At 49.6% G+C, this 19,923-nt stretch overlaps 5 protein-coding genes across 11 annotated transcripts; 1 reads left to right on the top strand and 4 right to left on the bottom strand.

The window, feature by feature from the left end:
* Positions 1-3,048: 3,048 nt before the first annotated feature.
* On the bottom strand, positions 3,049-8,843 carry ndc1 (NDC1 transmembrane nucleoporin). 3 transcript variants are annotated; one of them, XM_004086698.3, is made up of 18 exons: positions 8,660-8,843; positions 8,139-8,259; positions 7,951-8,052; positions 7,677-7,851; positions 7,475-7,607; positions 7,206-7,314; positions 7,066-7,117; positions 6,849-6,981; positions 6,686-6,778; positions 6,546-6,627; positions 6,312-6,473; positions 5,990-6,241; positions 5,808-5,920; positions 5,192-5,242; positions 4,764-4,827; positions 4,588-4,688; positions 3,521-3,681; positions 3,060-3,448 (listed from the first exon to the last, which is right to left on the bottom strand). In XM_004086698.3, the coding sequence occupies exons 1-18, from the start codon at positions 8,696-8,698 to the stop codon at positions 3,385-3,387; spliced, it is 2,007 nt and encodes a 668-aa protein (XP_004086746.1). In that variant the 5' UTR covers positions 8,699-8,843; the 3' UTR covers positions 3,060-3,384. The 3 variants fall into 3 exon arrangements, with proteins under 3 accessions (XP_011471669.1, XP_011471671.1, XP_004086746.1); XM_011473367.3 differs by having other exon boundaries at positions 3,049-3,448; positions 7,475-7,851; positions 8,660-8,808; XM_011473369.3 differs by lacking the exon at positions 5,192-5,242 and having other exon boundaries at positions 3,049-3,448; positions 7,475-7,851; positions 8,660-8,808.
* A 56-nt stretch (positions 8,844-8,899) lies between these two features.
* Positions 8,900-10,617, bottom strand: LOC101170913. Its single transcript, XM_004086702.4, has one exon. The coding sequence runs from the start codon at positions 10,088-10,090 to the stop codon at positions 9,341-9,343; it is 750 nt and encodes a 249-aa protein (XP_004086750.2). The 5' UTR covers positions 10,091-10,617; the 3' UTR covers positions 8,900-9,340.
* A 94-nt stretch (positions 10,618-10,711) lies between these two features.
* yipf1 (Yip1 domain family member 1) lies at positions 10,712-14,991 on the bottom strand. Of its 2 annotated transcripts, none has more exons than XM_011473373.2 (10): positions 14,878-14,991; positions 14,004-14,109; positions 13,261-13,412; positions 13,097-13,177; positions 12,932-13,019; positions 12,726-12,824; positions 12,489-12,655; positions 12,177-12,359; positions 11,443-11,547; positions 10,712-11,241 (listed from the first exon to the last, which is right to left on the bottom strand). In XM_011473373.2, the coding sequence occupies exons 2-9, from the start codon at positions 14,035-14,037 to the stop codon at positions 11,467-11,469; spliced, it is 885 nt and encodes a 294-aa protein (XP_011471675.1). In that variant the 5' UTR covers positions 14,038-14,109; positions 14,878-14,991; the 3' UTR covers positions 10,712-11,241; positions 11,443-11,466. The 2 variants fall into 2 exon arrangements, with proteins under 2 accessions (XP_011471675.1, XP_004086748.1); XM_004086700.4 differs by lacking the exon at positions 14,878-14,991 and adding an exon at positions 14,268-14,355.
* On the top strand, positions 14,484-16,734 carry lrrc42 (leucine rich repeat containing 42). 4 transcript variants are annotated; one of them, XM_020701893.2, is made up of 7 exons: positions 14,484-15,120; positions 15,197-15,322; positions 15,388-15,509; positions 15,592-15,677; positions 15,743-15,856; positions 15,929-16,013; positions 16,083-16,734. In XM_020701893.2, exons 1-7 carry the CDS (start codon positions 14,741-14,743, stop codon positions 16,448-16,450), a joined length of 1,281 nt encoding a protein of 426 aa, XP_020557552.1. In that variant the 5' UTR covers positions 14,484-14,740; the 3' UTR covers positions 16,451-16,734. The 4 variants fall into 4 exon arrangements, with proteins under 4 accessions (XP_020557552.1, XP_020557553.1, XP_011471672.1 ...); XM_020701894.2 differs by having other exon boundaries at positions 15,929-16,261; positions 16,361-16,734; XM_011473370.3 differs by having other exon boundaries at positions 15,391-15,509; positions 15,929-16,734.
* tmem59 (transmembrane protein 59) lies at positions 16,536-19,110 on the bottom strand. Its single transcript, XM_004086699.3, has 8 exons — positions 18,875-19,110; positions 18,662-18,767; positions 18,469-18,563; positions 18,211-18,363; positions 18,064-18,136; positions 17,681-17,804; positions 17,462-17,579; positions 16,536-17,232 (listed from the first exon to the last, which is right to left on the bottom strand). Exons 1-8 carry the CDS (start codon positions 19,037-19,039, stop codon positions 17,080-17,082), a joined length of 987 nt encoding a protein of 328 aa, XP_004086747.1. The 5' UTR covers positions 19,040-19,110; the 3' UTR covers positions 16,536-17,079.
* Positions 19,111-19,923: the final 813 nt, after the last annotated feature.

Below are 19,923 nucleotides of genomic sequence, written 5' to 3'. Positions count from 1 at the left end.
ACATAAACACGGGTCACAGAGTGGAACCTCTGCTTTAAGGTGGACCCACAGGAACATACAGATGGGTCACGGAGTGGGACCTCTGCTTTAAGGTGGATCCACAGGAACATAAACACGGGTCACAGAGTGGAACCTCTGCTTTAAGGTGGACCCACAGGAACATACAGATGGGTCACGGAGTGGGACCTCTGCTTTAAGGTGGACCCACAGGAACATACAGATGGGTCACGGAGTGGGACCTCTGCTTTAAGGTGGATCCACAGGAACATAAACACGGGTCACGGAGTGGGACCTCTGCCTTAAGGTGGACCCACAGGAACATACAGACGGGTCACGAACATACAGACGGGGTCACGGAGTGTGACTCTGCTTTAAGGTGGACCCACAGGAACATACAGATGGGTCACGGAGTGGGACCTCTGCTTTAAGGTGGACCCACAGGAATATACAGACGGGTCACGGGAGGGACCTCTGCTTTAAGGTGGACCCACAGGAACATACAGACGGGGTCACGGAGTGTGACTCTGCTTTAAGGTGGACCCACAGGAACATACAGATGGGTCACGGAGTGGGACCTCTGCTTTAAGGTGGATCCACAGGAACATAAACACGGGTCACAGAGTGGGACCTCTGCTTTAAGGTGGACCCACAGGAACATACAGACGGGTCACGGAGTGTGACTCTGCTTTAAGGTGGACCCACAGGAACATACAGATGGGTCACGGAGTGGGACCTCTGCTTTAAGGTGGATCCACAGGAACATAAACACGGGTCACAGAGTGGGACCTCTGCTTTAAGGTGGATCCACAGGAACATAAACACGGGTCACAGAGTGGGACCTCTGCTTTAAGGTGGACCCACAGGAACATACAGACGGGTCACGGAGTGTGACTCTGCTTTAAGGTGGACCCACAGGAACATACAGATGGGTCACGGAGTGGGACCTCTGCTTTAAGGTGGACCCACAGGAACATACAGACGGGTCACGGGAGGGACCTCTGCTTTAAGGTGGACCCACAGGAACATACAGACGGGGTCACGGAGTGTGACTCTGCTTTAAGGTGGACCCACAGGAACATACAGATGGGTCACGGAGTGGGACCTCTGCTTTAAGGTGGATCCACAGGAACATAAACACGGGTCACAGAGTGGGACCTCTGCTTTAAGGTGGACCCACAGGAACATACAGACGGGTCACGGAGTGTGACTCTGCTTTAAGGTGGACCCACAGGAACATACAGATGGGTCACGGAGTGGGACCTCTGCTTTAAGGTGGATCCACAGGAACATAAACACGGGTCACAGAGTGGGACCTCTGCTTTAAGGTGGATCCACAGGAACATAAACACGGGTCACAGAGTGGGACCTCTGCTTTAAGGTGGACCCACAGGAACATACAGACGGGTCACGGAGTGTGACTCTGCTTTAAGGTGGACCCACAGGAACATACAGATGGGTCACGGAGTGGGACCTCTGCTTTAAGGTGGACCCACAGGAACATACAGATGGGTCACGGAGTGGGACCTCTGCTTTAAGGTGGATCCACAGGAACATAAACACGGGTCACAGAGTGGAACCTCTGCTTTAAGGTGGACCCACAGGAACATACAGACGGGTCACGGAGTGTGACTCTGCTTTAAGGTGGACCCACAGGAACATACAGATGGGTCACGGAGTGGGACCTCTGCTTTAAGGTGGACCCACAGGAACATACAGATGGGTCACGGAGTGGGACCTCTGCTTTAAGGTGGATCCACAGGAACATAAACACGGGTCACAGAGTGGAACCTCTGCTTTAAGGTGGACCCACAGGAACATACAGATGGGTCACGGAGTGGGACCTCTGCTTTAAGGTGGATCCACAGGAACATAAACACGGGTCACAGAGTGGAACCTCTGCTTTAAGGTGGACCCACAGGAACATACAGATGGGTCACGGAGTGGGACCTCTGCTTTAAGGTGGATCCACAGGAACATAAACACGGGTCACAGAGTGGAACCTCTGCTTTAAGGTGGACCCACAGGAACATACAGATGGGTCACGGAGTGGGACCTCTGCTTTAAGGTGGACCCACAGGAACATAAACACGGGTCACAGAGTGGAACCTCTGCTTTAAGGTGGACCCACAGGAACATAAACACGGGTCACAGAGTGGAACCTCTGCTTTAAGGTGGACCCACAGGAACATACAGATGGGTCACGGAGTGGGACCTCTGCTTTAAGGTGGATCCACAGGAACATAAACACGGGTCACAGAGTGGAACCTCTGCTTTAAGGTGGACCCACAGGAACATACAGATGGGTCACGGAGTGGGACCTCTGCTTTAAGGTGGACCACAGGAACATACAGATGGGTCACGGAGTGGACCTCTGCTTTAAGGTGGATCCACAGGAACATACAGACGGGTCACGGAGTGGGACCTCTGCTTTAAGGTGGACCCACAGGAACATACAGACGGGTCACGGAGTGGACCTCTGCTTTAAGGTGGACCCACAGGAACATACAGACGGGTCACGGAGTGTGACTCTGCTTTAAGGTGGACCCACAGGAACATACAGATGGGTCACGGAGTGGGACCTCTGCTTTAAGGTGGATCCACAGGAACATAAACACGGGTCACAGAGTGGAACCTCTGCTTTAAGGTGGACCCACAGGAACATACAGATGGGTCACGGAGTGGGACCTCTGCTTTAAGGTGGATCCACAGGAACATAAACACGGGTCACAGAGTGGAACCTCTGCTTTAAGGTGGACCCACAGGAACATACAGATGGGTCACGGAGTGGGACCTCTGCTTTAAGGTGGATCCACAGGAACATAAACACGGGTCACAGAGTGGAACCTCTGCTTTAAGGTGGACCCACAGGAACATACAGATGGGTCACGGAGTGGGACCTCTGCTTTAAGGTGGACCCACAGGAACATACAGATGGGTCACGGAGTGGGACCTCTGCTTTAAGGTGGATCCACAGGAACATAAACACGGGTCACGGAGTGTGACCTCTGCTTTAAGGTGGAACCACAGGAACATAGATGTACATCAAGCTGAAGTTTTTTCAAATGTCTTTATTCAAACATCAGCAGAAACTCAAAGTCAGTGCTGCTCCCAGCCTTCTGATGAGAAACTTCTGCTCAAAGAAAATCAAAGTGAACTCGGAGCGGATGGGTTCAGGTTTCGGTCAGTCCAGAACCTGAACCAAAGAACCTGAACCAAAGAACCTGAACCAGGCGCGGCGTTCCAAAACCGTCATGACGGACATCAGCCTAGGAATCCCCAGCAGCTTGTCTGAACCTAGAGTCCTTTACTTTATGCTTTTGTAAAACAAGCAGAGCTCAGATTTCACCCGTCCGCGATCCCATCACACAGGTAGGGGGCGGGGCCTCACTCCTTGTACTCCAGAAAGTGCTGCAGTCTCTTCCGGTGCTCTGCAGACAACTGAACGGCACTGAGGAGCACAAACAGACGTTCAGCATGAAGCAGCATGACAGCAGCACCTCCTCCTCCTGGGCCTCCTTACTGTAAGTGGGCTCCGAAGGTGGTGGTTATCCTGTAGATGGCGGTCTTTAGCGTGGCTCTGAGCGCAAAGCGCAGTGTTTTGTGGGAGGAGTCCCCCAGACTGATGGTGGACCTGACGGGTTTACTGGAGGCGTGAGGCAGCTTGAAGTGTCGATCCACAGCCTGAGGGTTCAAACACAGTTGGTCTTTAGACAGCAGGGAACAACATTAACTCAGAACCTTTTCACATTAGAGACCCGCTCCAAGGAAAAGGCTGTTTCTTCTACTTCTGCTTCTTGTAGGACTTTTCTCATACCGGATGACATAGATAAACTACAATACTGACTATTTCTTTATTCAAATCATCCTGGATCAGGAGGGGAGGGAAACCAGAGGTTTGAAAACGCTCAGACTTACGGGTCAGAACCTCTGCTCCAATCCTAAATCCTCCACTGTCAGACAAATGGATCCATGCTGTCTTTATTTCCCTGGTCTGAGCTGGAATCTGGATCTAAACTGGACGGATGGATGCTACCATGTTGCTCGCCGTTTTGTTTCAACGCTAATGTTAGCTTGAGGCTAGTAATGTCCTTGTTGCTAGCAGGAGAGAGTGCAAACAAAGGCATGCCGGGAAATTAACTAGACTAACTTCTGCACCAACAGTATGGAAGCGATTCTGCAGCATTATTCTAAATAAAAGTCATAACCAGAAATGGGTTTATTTTCTAAATGAAACTGCATCAAATGACTCAAAATACAAATGAAAAATCAATCCTTCAAAATGCTTTTGCTCCTGCAGCGCTGCAGAAAGTGTGTCTTAAAAACTGCGTAAACAGATCAGAGGACGATGGGAGCAGAACTCTAACGAGGACATCACCGTGATGTTTCAGTTCTGATTCTGTTCATTCAGTCTGGAGGTAAAAAGATCCAAAATAACAGAAACATCCCAGCTGAGCTCCGCCAGGCTCCCTCTTTAGCCCAAATTTAGTCTGAATTGTTATTTAAAACTAAATGAATGTGAAAACGGTAAATCATTAGAGGTCCAACCACAAATCTGACAAATGATGCCTGAGAATAAAAAGATCTCACCTCCTGCAACAGCAACATGGAGCTGAGAATGCTGGGTAATGTCGTCTGTACAACTCCAAACTGGTCTTCTGTGAAGGATGCTTGAACGAGGTAAGACAGCCCTGTCGTTGGGTCATAAAGAACCAAATGAAGCCGACGGTGCAGAAGGTTCAAATCCAGGCCGAGGCCTCACGTACCGTCTAAAGCCCAGATATGAGCCTGGCCGTCTGCAAACAGAGCCTGACTGGAAGCTTCTGGAAGCTGCAGGACAACAGGAGCAGGTCTGAGTTCACGCCAAAGGAGCTAACGTATCAGCAGAGCAGAGGCACCACAGTCCAGCATGCAGCTCTACCAGAACACCTCATCCTGACATCATCACGACTTCTCTGTGCTTCCTTTCAATGGAATTGAAGCTTAAATCTATTAGGTGACCAACAGTAATGATGTTTACATGCACACCATGTTCTAGAGCAAAGGCTGCTTCTGGATTCATGTCTTCTACTGCAGCTGGACAGGAAGATCCTGTTTCTAAACTGAAAATGGGACGTTTTGGGCGGGAACAGAACAGTGGCAGGGTTGCCATTCTCATGCAGAAACATCTAGGAGAGGCGAGACACGTCCTTACCTTTGTAAACAAATACATTACCAGCATCCGCTTTGCCATGAAATGCTTAACCTGAGTGAGACATCAAGTGCAGGAGTTTGAGAAAGGCTTGTCCTGTCAGGCAGAGCTCAGGGAAAAGGCTCCACGTTCTGTCACATGGTGGTTGTGTCTGAATTCCTTCCCTACTCACTATCTAGAGCCTTCTCCGTGTTCTAGTGTGCCTGAATCTACAGTTCCAAAATCCAGAGCCCTAGAAATTTCCCAGAAGTCTCTGTGAAAAACCAGTGTGCATCCATGCTCACTAGTGAATATAGACCACAATGCATTGTGTCGGAACATTCCCCCCCCCCAAAAATGTATTTTTTAAATATATCATCAACGTTTTCATCTTCAGAAGACAGTGGATCATAAATAATCGTCCCAAAACGCTCATATCAATCAGACTTTAACTTCCTGAAATCGATGACGTCATATCAAAGCAGTGAGCGTGGCGTCCTACAGCTTTTGGAATCCAGGGCTCTACTTAGTATTTGAGTAGTTCGGGCGGGAATTCGGACACAGCTCATTTCACCGTTAGCTTATGGGGGGGCAGTAAAGGAACCTGGACAGTTGTGTCTGAAACCCAGAGGTCCAGTACCTGCTCTCTTCGGTTCTGGAAGAACTGAGCCAGAAAACTTGGCTTGGAAGATTCTGGTTTTGGAGTGGGGAGGGTGGCGGGTGAAGCTGGGGGGCTGCCATTCCTCTGTGAATCTGTGAACAGAAGAGCCTGTTGACTCTCAGCTCACGGACCTCAACCGGTCGGCTAAGTTCTCCCCCCACCTGTGGAAGTGGACCAGAGTTTCGGCGCCCTCCTCATCACGTGGGGGCTCTGCACCACGCCATGCCACGGCGAGCCCGGATCCACCGGAGATGTCAGTTGCCGCAGAGTGGGGGAGGCAAAAGGGCTGTCGAGGTCAGGGGTGAAGGGTGAGGTCAGAGGGCTCTGTGGTCCCGCCCCCACGGAGCGCAGAAAGACCGAAGCTGGAGTTTTCATCAGGAAGGTGGGTCTGCAGCTCGCCAAGTCCTCCGTACCTAAAGTTACCGTTTTGAAAATCAGAGAGGATCGTTCCCCCCACCCCCCACATCTGGCCCCTTTCCTCACCCGATGACTCGGACGACGTTTTCCTGTCACTGCCGCTGGACAGGGACTTGGTCCTGCCGTTAGTCGCCACCGTTTCGTGATACGACACCAATCTCTGGGTCAGGTCGGCCAGGAGAGACAGGCACTCCTTACTGATGGCGTTCCAGTTGTGGGGGTGTCCTCCTGGTCAGCAGCACGAGAAGGAAATCAGACGCTGACAGCAGAAAGCACGGCGGTCTCAGGAGAAGCACAGACCTGGCTGACTCAAGCTGAAGACCTGGCTGCGGCGTGATGGCGAATGCTGCGACAGCAGGGAAAGGTCCTGCAGAGCTAGAAACTGGAAGAGCAGACGTTTAGTGTTCAGCATGGGGGGGCAGGCTGAAGGTGCGTCTTACCTTCAGGATCATCGGCTGCTTTTCTGACAGAACTTTAGGAAGACACTGAGGAGCTTCTTCAGTAAAGGTGGACTGGACAGGAAAGCTGTAGGCCTGCAGAGGAGCCGCTACGTTCAGACGTCACAGAGGAGCAGCGGGTCGGGTTTGGATCAGCGAACTCTACCTCAGTGACGAAGATCCTGAAGAGCAGCAGGGTCATGTACCATGAAAAGAGGAGGTAGGTGGCGCTGATCCAAAGGAGATACAGCAGAGAGAGATCCAGCAGTCCAGATATGCTGTCCAGGGGGTGGGCAGAGCTGGGGGGGGTCAAGCATAACCATATTCATCCTATCATTTAGGCAGGACTCACAACTGACTCATGTTTTCCCTGCAGCACAAACCTGTCCAGGTGAAGGCTCAGGCTTTTACACATCCATGCTCTTGGAATGTGTCCTGGACGCGTCAAAGGAGAAAAATTACTTAGAGTGGTCACAAAAAGTGGCCCAAAAATCTGTTATTTTCTCAGTCAAAGGTTTATTACCCAGAAAGAAATAGAGCAGAACAAAGTTCCTGACGGAGTAAAAGGCTTGAGCTGCGCTGCACTTGGCGGCCAAAGGCAGAGATGCTTTGAAGCAAAGGTATTTGTGTTGCTGAGAAAGTGACAGGGAGGAACAGCAGTTATTAAAAACACAACAAACTGTTACAGTTGGGGTTCATTATTGGAAGCCATCAGCACTCGCTGGGATTGACCCGGAAACGGCCACTACTGAAAACAACGACAGCCTGGTAACGTGGAGCCTCGGCACAAACCTGGACAGTCCCAAAGGAAACGTAGTTGAGGTTCTGGATGACTCCCAGCAGGCTGTGGGAGAGTCCCACAAAGCCCCCCTCCAGCAGGAGCAGCAGGTGGTGCTCATTGAGGCACATGTGGAGGAGGCCGTCCCTGATGGACAACAGACGGGTCAGATGTCTGCAGCAGCTCAGCACGTCCGTGTTTAAGGAGGCAGCGTACCTGTCCTTCTGAGGGCACAGGTAGGCCAGCCTCTCGTATCGGTAACCGATTGTGACGGCACAACTCCACCCTACGACCACGCCCATCACGCCGTGGGCCAAGCAGTACAGCAGTTGGCGAGGATGGAGCAGCTGACCCAGCAACGCCACTTTGGAGCAAGCAATTGATGGGATGACTTAGGAGAGAGAAGAACAAGCCGTCACTTCTGGAAACCTTTATTAGGTTGAAACAGCGCATTCTACACGCACGTCGGCATGGAAACCAGGATCCTCACCTGTGTAATATTCAAAGGTCAGGAAGCCGACCATGATGATGACCCCAGCCAGCAAAACGAAAGAGAAGACGGAGCCGGCGCTCAGGAGCACGGACACGCAATCTGAGGATTCATGTCAGACAAAGACATCAGGCGGCGTGTGACTAGTTCCCTGAACATCTCCATCCTGCCAGAACCTGCTGACACACCTGCGAACATCTGGACCGGGTGGAGAACGCTGAGCTTGCTGAGGACCACGAAGGCCGCCGTGGATGCCGGCAGCAGGAGGACAGACCAGGCGACGCTGGCCGCAGCCCTCCAGCACAGCACCTGGACACAAGAGTCACCACACCTGGATGAAGGACCCGGCATCAGCTTTAAACTCCACAGGTGTGCTGTGTGACGTCATCATCACCATGCAGTCACTAAATGTGTATTTCTATAGCCACAGGCCTTTCTCAGAGAAAATCACAAGCATCAACAAACCAAACTGAACGCACAAAGAGCAAATTAGAGCAATTATTTATTACAGTCATAGAATGATGCACACATTTGATTTGAGTTATAGAAAAATAAGAAGATAGTTTCCGTTAAATCGTCAAATTTATCGTCAGCACTACTTTAATCCCAGCATTGATCAAAACTGTCCGTTAGCTGCAGGTAAGCTAGCATAAACACCGGCGGCTGTAGCGCGTGACGTGAGCTCGCACGTGCACGCACAGATACGAACCTTCTGGGTGAACCAACAACCCGAATCTGCCGCAAACATCTCGCTTGTTCCAGTGGACTCCAGTTTCCCAAAGCTGTAATCACAGAAACAACGCAAACTCCCCCGGTACCGAACTATTCACAACACTGTCCCATTCCGCGCCACACGAAGCCAGGACCCCGCAGAGGCTGCCCGACTATCTGCCGGAGCAAAAATCCTACTTCCAAACAAATATGTCTGGGTATTTCTGACACTTTCCCCATTTAATGCACGTGATTCGATTTTATTTTTGATGTAGTTAAGTGAGTTTATTTTATTAGTCCATTCAATAAAATATGTGCTTTTTGCGAACACTTTGACTCATCATAAAGAACAACAGTGGAATTTTAACTTTTTTTTTATTTATTTAGCTTGTTGTGTTTTATTAAGGCAGCAGACATTAGCATTCGATTCAAAAGAAGCATTTTCGTCCTGATAAATAAATCCCTTTTAAAACCTGAGCCTGTCCATGAATAAATGAGACAAACTTGAACTGGTTCAATTATTTAAAGAGCAGCAGCTGACATCTGTATTTGTTAAAGAATTTCATTAAAACAGCAGAAACATTCACAATGATCCATCCAGGAGGCAGTTTACTGCAGGAAGTTGCTCTTGTTTGGAGAGAATCATCTCGTATGTTGGTGACCTCGGTCTCTGAGCCCCTCAGTTCTGGACTGCAGAAGCTTCGTCGTGCATTAAAATCTGTTTGTCGTGATGATAGTTGTTTCCGTAGGATGGCAGACTGTGTTGGTCCCAGAAAGGCTTTTGGTCACTGTCCAAGGAAAAGGGTTTGGTGTTGAAAGCGTGCTCGGGAAGCTTCTGGGATGAGTTGATGGACATGTCAGTTTGGACCTCCTTATGCATGGGAGATTTCTGGATGATTGAAGGCAGGGCCAGCTGCTCCCTCTGGCTCTTCTTGTCCTCCCACAACTTCAGAAGTCGTCGCTGATTATTGGTCATATCCTTGAGGTTTTGCTGCAAGGACTGCACTTGTTCTTCTAGGAGTGCCTTAGAGGTGACGGTGTTGGACAGCTCTGCCGTCAGCTCATCCACGGTCAGGGTCAGCTTTCCCGTCTTTTCCACCAGAGAGTTGCACTCGCGCTCCTTTTCATGCAGGTCGTTGACTATGTCCTTTGTGGTCTTCCCACTGAATGTAGGGCTGTTCTCAAGCCCAATCTCAGTCCGCAGAGCCTTCACCTGTTTCCTCAGCTCCTTGTTGTCCATGGTCAGCGTCTTGAGTTTCTGTTTAAGAGCCTCGGTGGAGCGCATCCTGGCCTCATACTGTCTGACTTTTTCTTTCAGAGCACTTTCTCTCTGCAGAGCCTCGTCCCGCTCCTTCGTGCATTTCTCCAAAAGCTTCAGGGTCTCAAATTTGGACCCCTTTTCTCCTTTGCCACTTGAGGTGGCCATCATTCAGGATGAGACGATACTATAAAGTAAGACTAGAACTCCATAGCCTTTAAAGAAAGAAAAAAGATGACACCTGTGATGGAGGAGGGCATCAATAAATCCAAAAGAAGCAAACGCTTCCAGGCTGACCGAGGCGGAGGAGGCTGGCATTCCTCTCCAGAGGATTTCAGTTGGACAGACAGCTGCAGTGTAACTCAAAGCTGGGGCTAGAATGACCATTAATTAGGGCGCCACCTTTCCTCTAACACAGCTTCGAGTGACACAATTTTTCCCCATTTGTTAATTAATCTGAGAAGGTTTCCTTGTTGGTGGGTGGAAATAATAAGCAGCATAATGAGGGCCTTTGTATGGCAGATGCAGACCACAGTCTGCTGATGCGTGTGGTCACATAGAGTATGCACCATTTTCCACCGGAGATGATCTGGCCATGCTATCTGTGACACCAGATTCCAGCTCTTTCCACCAACACGCAACAGAGCGGAGGCGGCGCAGCGAGGCGCCGTCAGACTCGGGTCCTCTGTGGGGGGGTCTGCTGGTCACAATGCAGCTCAGAAGGCACAGAGCTGCGGCTTCACTCAGTATTTACCAGAAAGAAGCATTTTATTTAGGACAAAAACAACTGAATCCATGAACAAACTTCCACACGTTTTATTTCTGTATTGATGTTTTCATGACAAAGAATACTTATGAAGCAGTGCTGATGTCTATATAAAGGCAGGAATGTGGCTTCATTTGAGGGCACTAAGCAATCAGAAACACCCTCACAGGACAATCACGTCCATTTTCCCACAGCTAGTCATCAACTCACAGTATTGAAACGTATACGCTTCTATAACAGGAATATACATAAAAAGGAAAATATAAATTGCCATAATCCCATTCATGCTCAAACTGGTCATTTATAAACCTAAACTGAAGAACCTGAAAATATTAAAACTCCACCTTTATAAAGATTTTGTGCCCACTTCACCTGGAGCATGTTTACAACCCCTCCCATTAGAAAAGCAGACTGGGGTTCCAGAAGTCACGTTGCTGCACAGCGTGGGCTTCTTAAACAGTCTTAGGCCGCCACATCCCAGTGCCGTGAAATCCAGACGTCCCGTGACTTCACCAGCGCAGCAACCCGATTCTCTCCAATAAAGCAACGGAAGAACCTGCAATTCAACACACAGGTACATTTTAAACCACATCAACGTTTAGGAAGTTCAGCGTTGTGTGTTTAAAACTTGCATGTCACTGAGACAATGATGACAAACTAAGAGACCAACAACAGATCCAGAGCTGTAATTCTCTGCACCATGAAGGAGAACTGCAGTTACAAGACCAGTTTGAGAGCTTAGGCGTGTTTTTCTCACCAGATATTTCACTCTGTGAAGCTTTCATGAAGAGGATGTATTTGTCTTGATCAGGCCTGATGTAGGAGGAGCAACAGGCGCTCCTGGTCTGCTAAAGAAATACATCTGGAAGAACAACAGTGAGAACGCTGTAGAACCGGACCACAAGCTTTAATTCTAATCAACTCAGAGAAACAATCAGGCCAAGACTGAGGTAAGGCTGGGGGGGTGCAGAAGGTGGAGACAATGCAACAATCCATTCAGCCTGGTCCCCCTTCAAAGACATGGGTGCTGTAATTTGTAAACCAATTACAATAATGAGACAAGACATGTAATCCCTGCAGACCTGACAGGGTTCAGATTAAGAGATGTGCTAACAGCCGCTTCTCCCAGCAGTTAACAAACCTGCTATAAGCCTCTATTGACCAGTCCCCCCAATGGGAATGAACTCGATACCCTCATTTCCCAGAAACACACATGCAGATGCACAAAGATGGCAGCATAATGAAGTCTGTGACTGACACAAACAAGCCGGGTCAATGCTCGGACATGCTGAGATCATTGAGGACTAATGAGAACCGACTGCTGTTATCTACACCACCATGAAGAGGCAACGGGAGTCATGAAAAGACTGACAAGAAGACAATCACACAGCAGCCCGATCAGTTCAGAGGCCGTGCGCCAAAGCGGAAGACTGACTCTTATTTTCCAAAGCACATCTCCGTCTTTTGCCTCTAAAAACAATCTGGCATTACCTTACAAACCACCGCCAGGACCACATCCAGCAACACGATGGCTGACACCATCGCCATGGCAACCTTAGGGTGGTCTTCCCTTAGTGCAGGCCAGAAGGTCATCACCAGGATGGAGCCAGAGAGGCCAAACGCCACCACCATGATGCACCACCTCAGCCACTCCAGCGGGGCGATACACAGGACCTAACATGGAACACAAGCAGGTCAAGAGATCTGTGGACCGTTTCCACAAACAGATTTAAAAATCCCCAAAGCTCAACAAGCTGCAAACCAAGCTCTCTTTTACTGTAGAAGAAAAGCTTTAGAGCTCACCACGGCAGGTATGTAGGCTGACAGAGAATATCCATACACACAGACGACCTCCATAAAGGAGTACGACACCAAGTTCAGGATCTTGTTGTTTCTCCACAGCAAGAACCCCCAGAGGCCCAGAGGAACAAACCAGGCGTAGCTGAAGATCATGGTTGCAGCTATGGTTACTGGAACAAGAAATAAGCACCATGAGGAGCAACCCCCCCATGTTCAGTGAAGCCCGTCACACCTGCTGACCTTTCCGAAACTGTGGATTATATTTTCCAGCCATAAAGTTGGAAATGTTCCCACTGATGAAAACGGCAAACACAAGAGTGGTGCAGATCCAGAATGGTCCTGAGAACACAAACATCACGGAGTTCTTCACATGTTTAGACCAGGAAAAGCAAGACTGTCCTCCAGTGATTTTAAGAACACGAGGATTCAAAACGAACAAATCAAACCATAAAGATCAGGATTTTTCCGAAGGTAAAACTGAATGAAGTTCTTTCTGGGCCAAGGCAGCAGTGATCCGAGGATCCTCTCCCTCACCTGAAGAACATAAAACATTCAAACTCAAGGCTGAACGTTTTCCTGAAACGTTCGTAACATAGCCGTAAAAACATTACATGATGAGTCTCGATGTCGAAGAATTTCTGATAGTACTCAAACGTCCAGAAAGGAGCACTTTTCTTTTGTCCAGACAGGAGCTTCAATGGAAACAAAACAGTCCAGATGAGTCCACTGATTCTAGAGCAAAGGAGACTATTTTTCTGTACATTGAAGGCCTGACCTCCTCCCTGTCATCGGAATGGGCTGAATATTCATCTTCAGCATCATGAACAAAACCAGGAGCCTTCGTCTGTCTCTTCACATCCTCATCTTCAATTTTGATGGTTGTAGCTTCTCTGTTGGTCTCCAACAGATTCCCATCCTCTTCAAACTCTGATGTCAAAGAAAAGAAGAAATAGCCCGGTTGGATCAAAAGACAGGATTTGAAACAAAAATGTGTATTAAAACTACAACAAGAGAAACTTCTGTGTAAAAACCAGCAACACTTTTCAGAATAATGAACCACGGGAAAAAAATATTAAAAGAGGGGAAAAAATGAAACTGTAACAATTATTTGTTCAAAATGTAAATCACATTTCTTTCTAAATAAAATGTGTCATTATTATTTCTGCATTTCCAAAATAACGTAGCATTTCATGATCTGAGGAGCCAAAGCAGGAGTGGGAGCGTGACTGAAGGGGTTTCGTGCTGCATTCAGGTTCCAGCAGAGAATTCCGCTCAGGAGGAACAGTCTCAGCATTTTGTCCCGTTGGGTCAATGTTCGGACATGCCGAGACCGTCCCGTCCTCCTTCAGCAGAACTCATGCCAGTCAGGACGGCTGCTCTGCAGGCAGCTGCTGAATGTCAACATTTGGAAAAGGAGCCATCGAGATGTTTGGCTAATATAGACACACACGGGGACGTGTTCAGGTTCCAGGTTTTATTAATACTCTAGTCTATGAACTTTTGGGGATCCTAACTTACCTCGGAACTCAAACGGATCATTGTTCGATGCCATTTGCTTCAGTAAGGATGTTGGTTTTCAGAAGTTTGATGTCCAACACCAGCAGCTGAGTTTCCCCGATCAGTGCTAAAAATGACACGTTTAAGTTTAACGGGACGGTAGAATTATAGTTCAAAGTTCTACGTCAAACCTCACAAAACGCAGAAGACTCGACAGTTTTATGTTACCCTGATAAAGACATTTCAATGACGTTAAAGTGAAGTTTTCCCAAAAGGCAAACTTACCGGATTATGGACTAAATCAAAAATATTTCCTGATAGCTAGGCTAGCCTGAAACAGGATATGACATCACTGTAAACAACGCGGGACTTCCGGGATTTGAAAATAATTTCGAAGTAAAAGTTTGATTAATCGAAACAGACCGTCGGGTTAAGTGATTATTGATTTATGACGTGTGTTTTGTTCTTTAAATATAGCTGCTTATGGAGAGTTTTTTGTAAAACTTTTAATTCTTTACAAACACTTCCACTTACCAAAGTTTTACTTTGAATCGTGAAAGAAGTTCAATACTTCATAACACACTGTATTCAAAAATAGACCAAATAAATTCATACTCTAGGTAATTATATAATTTTGTAGCATATGTGGAATGAAATGGTCAATTATATATTTTTTTATTTAAATTCTTGTCATGATTTAAGGAGGCTTTTGCTTTTTCGCGACGCCCGCTAACCGGAAGTGACGCTTTGGTTTGAAGATGGAGGGCGGCAGCGTCTATGTTCGGGAAAGAGGCAAACTTCGGCGTGTGGGTGACACCGCTCTGGCTCCAGCGGCCCCCCCGGCTGACGGACGGACAGAGTCCCGCGCGCCAACAAACAAGAATGGTAGAATTACCTCGCGCGCGGAGGGAAGCCTCCGATTCTCCGAGTCTCTCTTTCAGATGACGCTTTCCTTCGTGGTTGACAACATCCAGCACGTGGATTCGCTGGTCGGATTCCCAGAACAGATCGGACGTACCGTGTTTTCGGCTGCGGCGGAAGGTCACGTGTTTTCCGGCCCGGACGCCTCCAAAGCGCTGCGGCTGTTCGCTGATGCTTACGGGGAGACGCTGCTCGGGTCTCTGTGCCTCAGAAACCGGTGGGGACGGTTTCCGCCGCTGCCCTGTGTAGCACCAACCGTGACGTCATCACGTCTTCTCCCTCTGGTTCCTCAGGTTCCCGCTCCTCCACGAGCGGATGGAGGAGATCAGAACGTTCTGCAGTCTGAAGTCTCTGGACCTGTTCGGGTGCAGGCTGGGGGACCAGCACGAGCTCTTCCAGCACGTGACGTCACTGGCCAAGTCAGACTCGTTTTCTTCTACCGCCGCATGAATCCGCGCTGAGAGCTGACATGTCTCTGCATCAGCAGCTTGGTCCGGCTCTTCATCGGCGCCAACGGTCTGTCAGATGCTGGCCTGCAGAGACTGACCGCAGCGGTCCGGATGAGGCAAGCGGGTCTGGACAGTCTCCAGGTCCTGGACGTTTCCTGTCAGTGGCTTCTGGGTGATTGCACAGATGCAGCCATCTCAGTCCTGAGAGCTGCTGACACCTAGGCTCCTCTGTTTGGCAGACAACCCCATCTCAGAGAGAGCCCTCCGGTACCTCACCTGCCTCCCAGAGCTGTCAGCGCTGGACGTGTCTCAGACTGGAATGAGGGTAAGACAGGACGTCATTGCAGCAGGATCCGTGCTCCCGACCCCTGAGTGTCTTCATCCATCCAGATTAGCCCCGGATTGCAGAAAAGCATGTGGGGCCTGCTGGGCCTGCTTCACTGCCCCGAACCTCTGGACGTCTTTCATCATTCTGGATGTGAAACTGACGGCTGGGCAGAGCAGGTCAGTGTTCAGACACGCTGGACAGGCGTGGACGCCCAGCACCTGGATCTGAGACGGTTCATTTCTGCTCAGGTGGTAAATCAATGGGAATCCATTGGATTAAAGACGCCAACGCAGAAGAAAGTGGGGGATTCCAGGATGTCAGCTCTTGGTTTTTGTAAGTCTGGTGCGTTTTGGGTTGTTCTTCTGTATGTTTTTGTTTTTTCCCAAAGACTGTTTGTCACAGACGGAAGACAGAAGAGGATCCGGGATGTGCTGAGCTCCTCGGGCCCGGTCCATGGCAGCGAGCAGGACACGAGCAGAGAGGAGCTGCACTTTTACAGACCCACAGCCGGCGTTCAAGAGCCGCCGTCTTCCACCGTTAATCCCCGTCTGGAAGAGGGGAAACGGAAGCTGGATCCAGAACGTGGCGTCTCCCACCAGAGCCCCCCGAGAAAGCGTGGCGTCTCCCACCAGAGCCCCCCGAGAAAGCGTGGCGTCTCCCACCAGAGCCCCCCGAGAAAGCGTGGCGTCTCCCACCAGAGCCCCCCGAGAAAGCGTGGCGTCTCCTCAGCTCTGACTGCAGAGGACATGGATCTGCTGAGCAGCTACTGAGGGAGGAGACGCAGGCGGCCGTGCAGCTTTCCACAAAAGCAGAGCAGCCATCACCGGAGGCACAGAAACACCAGACGCGTGGAAATGTTGGACCGTTGTCATTTTATTATTGCAGCTTAACGGCAGGAGATCCGAAAGGATAGAAACCAGGAACCACTGCCATAAATGAACCTTTAGATCCGAGTCACAAACACGGACTGGGGGAAACGCAGCCGAGTCGCTGCTGAAGGAATGCTTCTTCCGAGATGTTTTTAAAGGAATAAAATCAGAACAGAGACTGTCATGTTTATTCTGACTCGTCATTAAGAGAACACTGAAGCCGGAGAGCGTTCCTCTCTGTACCGTCCACATGGAGATCTTCAGAGCCACATCCATAAGCAGGTTTTACTGAGCAGGAGGAAACATGTCAGAATTCAAACCTTTAATAGAAATAAAATAAAGCAGGGAGCTAACAATGAAAAACCGTCTTCACGTCCACCACCATGTCCTAATGCCTCAATCATATAAAAACACGTTTGTTTCCCTGAAGGTGAGATGGAGGAAAGACACTCGATAGAAAACAGCCATCAGCACTGCAGGGTTAGAGCAGAAGTTTCAAATCAACCACGTTCTCTTCTGCACAGCAGCGTCTAAATGCTGGACCGGTTCAGGTCCACCTTGGTAGGGAGGGGTCCTGCCTTTTCATCCAGCCCTTTGGAGGTGATGATGAGCAGAGAGGATGCTGGGTAAGGGGTCAGCTTCTTCTCTGGGAGATGCTCGCTGTCTCCATAGATGCTGAGTTTCTGTAGAAACATTATTGAGGCTTGAGTTTCTACCAACCCTCACTAAGGGTCTGCAGGACATCAGGTCCCTCCGGTCCACCGACTGTTTGAAAAGCTTTTGGAGAAATGACTCAGTGATCCATTGATTTTCTATAGTTTCTATTCAAACCCAATGGAGAAAACTGTATTTGAAGAACAACCCGTCCCTTCTCTCAGAAAACATTTGGGTTTGATGCTGCGGCAGACCTACCTCTGAAGGAACATACTGGTCCACAGCCGTCGCCACGGTAGCACAGCAGATCCAAACGAGGACCAACACCGACAGGACCAGAGTGGTGGTCAGGATCCATCCAGGCAGCCAGGGGTTCCTGCAGAGAGAACAGGAACGGTGACCCAGCAGATCCTCGGTGTCGCACCGTTCAGCTGACGGTGCCGTCTCCTGGTGACGGGCCCGAGCGTGCGCACAAACCTTGAGAGACAGCTGAAGAGGTTGTATTCGTCGTAGAAGCTCTGGACGCCGGTCACGTCTCTGTCTCGCTCCTGGATGAGTGCGCGGTCGTATTCCCTGTAGACGGGTCTGCCGAGTCCGGGAGCTGAGAAACCAGGAGATGGTTATGCGTGTGGGAAGAGCAGAGCTCGGCTGTTGTGGCGTTCAGAAGCTAGAAGTCCACCTCCACAGAGCCCCCCCCCCCAGAAATGACACGCGCCACACAAATGAACATTAGAGCCATAAACACGTGGAGGCGGTTCTGCACAGGAACACATGGATGCGTGTAGCGGGATTCTAACAAAAAGGCCGACCTGTGAGCTCTGGATGAGAGCTGTGCGTTCACTTAGATCAGGGAGGCTTACAGATCTGCTGCAGGTCGTCTTCAGCTCTGCTGTCCGGACCAAACCAGGGGAAAACCTTCACCTGAGGTTCAGCCTGTTGGGCAGAAGAGCTGCTTTCCATGACCGGGCTCACCTGGACAAAGGCTAACGGCGCGACTCGGCTCTCACCTGGAAAATGACCACTTTTCCATCATCAGCCTGGAGGTAAAAGGTCCAGGTGGAGGTGATGAGGCTGTGGGCCTGACTCATGACGTCATCCCAGAAGCCTCTGACCAGCGTGAGGGGGTACAGGAGGTGGATCCTGGGCACCATGATCTCCAGCTAAGAACACAGAGACAGGCGTGCGGCTGCAGGTGAGGCGTGCGGCTGCAGGTGGGGCGTGCGGCTGCAGGTGGGGCGTGCGCCCGCGCGGGTGGAGTTCGTTACCTGCTCGTGCCTCTGCTCTGCGAACGGAAGCTGGTTCTGGCAGCCCAGGCTGCAGGCAAACTGCTCCTCGGACTGGCTGTAGGCCTCCTGGCAGGCTGCGGGTCAGCAGAAGCGTTTAGAGACATCACCTTTTCAGGACTACCTGGCTGGATGCATCGCGCGCGGGGAGCCGCGCTCGTGCGGCTCGTCTTACTGGCTTCACATTCGGACTTGGTCCGGTTCAGATCCCCGCCGTCACGAACGAACTGGCAGATGGAGAAGAGGCGGCAGCCCCTCCGGCAGGCGTACAGCTCCTCCTCCTGTGGACGGACACCGGAGCGGTTACCGGGGGCGCTCAGCGGCGGAGGCCCGCCCCAAACAGCGACATCGCCAGCCGCTCCGACCGAGCCGCCGTCCCGACACTCACCCGCGGGTACGTATGCAGACTATAGGTCATTTCACAGGAGCCGCGGCAGGACGCGGTGCTCCCCAGAACGGTTTCAAACACGTCCGAGGCCGCGAGCGCCGCGAGGCCGGAACACAGGAGGACCAGGAGTCCGCAGGTGAGGCTGAAAGCGGAGAGAGAAACCATTTTCTCTACGAAAACAAACAGGATCCGCTTCCCAGTCCTCCTTAAGCGCTCTGAAGTCTCGTCCCGATCCGAACTCTCGCGATGCTCAATGTCGCGTTCACGGAGTACTGGAAAACGTACAACAGTGATTAATTAAAACCACTTTTAGACGCTTTTTAAAAAATTGTTTACTATTTTAATTCCCATTTCAGACCCGTTTGTAGAATATTGAGGGAGCTGGGGAATTTTTAAGACATCTTTAACATAAAATACAGACAGAAGCCATAACAGTTCATGGGAGGAGCATGAAGGCAGCTGTGGTGAGAGTCACTGATAACAGAAACAACACAGAACAGAAACATGTTCAGCTTTACTGTAACGAAGTATTTAAAAGTATTGCTGGTAAGATTTCACTCTTCTGTTATGGTTGTTGATGTCAGCATTCTCTGTCCGTCTCTGATCCGTGCATTGAGCATGATGCTGGTGATAACCATGTCATGCCACCAGCAGAGCCGCTCAGGTTCATTTTTCTGACAAATCCTGCATTTGTGCTTCAGTTCAGGCAGCAAATTTACCGTGGATGTAAGAGGATCCCCTCTTTCTTTTTTTCTTTTTCTCACGAGTAGATGCAGTTACTTTAACCCGCGTTCTGGAAGCAGATGAAGACAGATGAATGGATCAAAATACAGCTTAGGGTTTGTTTTTTGGAAGGAACGGACATTAAAATAAACTTAAAAGCTCAAAAAGTTGATTTTGCATGGTAAAGACCTTGTAATATCTCAAATTATATTACAATTGTATGTTATAATTGATTAAGAATATAGATATAAGATGTAAGGAGATAAGATATCTTTATAAATGTTTAGTTTGATCTTTATTGTCTTTTCTTGTTTTTATTGCTGAAA

The sequence above is a fragment of the Oryzias latipes genome, chromosome 17 (assembly GCF_002234675.1).
Source record: "Oryzias latipes chromosome 17, ASM223467v1".
Lineage (NCBI taxonomy): Eukaryota > Metazoa > Chordata > Actinopteri > Beloniformes > Adrianichthyidae > Oryzias > Oryzias latipes.
This window is presented reverse-complemented; position numbering and strand designations above follow the sequence as displayed.

Bases quoted from the DNA above. Each gene is read 5' to 3' on its own strand.
- lrrc42 (XM_020701892.2), top strand. From the start codon at position 14,741: ATGGAGGGCGGCAGCGTCTATGTTCGGGAAAGAGGCAAACTTCGGCGT. The intron at 15,323-15,387 runs GTCAGACTCGTT...TCTCTGCATCAG, and splicing joins CACGTGACGTCACTGGCCAA to CAGCTTGGTCCGGCTCTTCA. The intron at 15,510-15,591 runs GTCAGTGGCTTC...TCTGTTTGGCAG, and splicing joins CCAGGTCCTGGACGTTTCCT to ACAACCCCATCTCAGAGAGA.
- tmem59 (XM_004086699.3), bottom strand. From the start codon at position 19,039: ATGGTTTCTCTCTCCGCTTTCAGCCTCACCTGCGGACTCCTGGTCCTC. The intron at 18,564-18,661 runs GTAAGACGAGCC...GCTGACCCGCAG, and splicing joins CAAGTCCGAATGTGAAGCCA to CCTGCCAGGAGGCCTACAGC. The intron at 17,580-17,680 runs GTTTGTGCGCAC...TTCTCTCTGCAG, and splicing joins CTCTTCAGCTGTCTCTCAAG to GAACCCCTGGCTGCCTGGAT.
- ndc1 (XM_011473367.3), bottom strand. From the start codon at position 8,698: ATGTTTGCGGCAGATTCGGGTTGTTGGTTCACCCAGAAG. The intron at 6,242-6,311 runs GTGAGGAAAGGG...CGGTAACTTTAG, and splicing joins AACGTCGTCCGAGTCATCGG to GTACGGAGGACTTGGCGAGC. The intron at 3,449-3,520 runs GTAAGGAGGCCC...TGTGCTCCTCAG, and splicing joins ACCTTCGGAGCCCACTTACA to TGCCGTTCAGTTGTCTGCAG.
- LOC101170913 (XM_004086702.4), bottom strand. From the start codon at position 10,090: ATGATGGCCACCTCAAGTGGCAAAGGAGAAAAGGGGTCCAAATTTGAG.
- yipf1 (XM_011473373.2), bottom strand. From the start codon at position 14,037: ATGGCATCGAACAATGATCCGTTTGAGTTCCGAG. The intron at 13,178-13,260 runs GTCAGGCCTTCA...TTTCCATTGAAG, and splicing joins ATTCCGATGACAGGGAGGAG to CTCCTGTCTGGACAAAAGAA. The intron at 12,360-12,488 runs GTGAGCTCTAAA...GTTCCATGTTAG, and splicing joins CAGCCTACATACCTGCCGTG to GTCCTGTGTATCGCCCCGCT.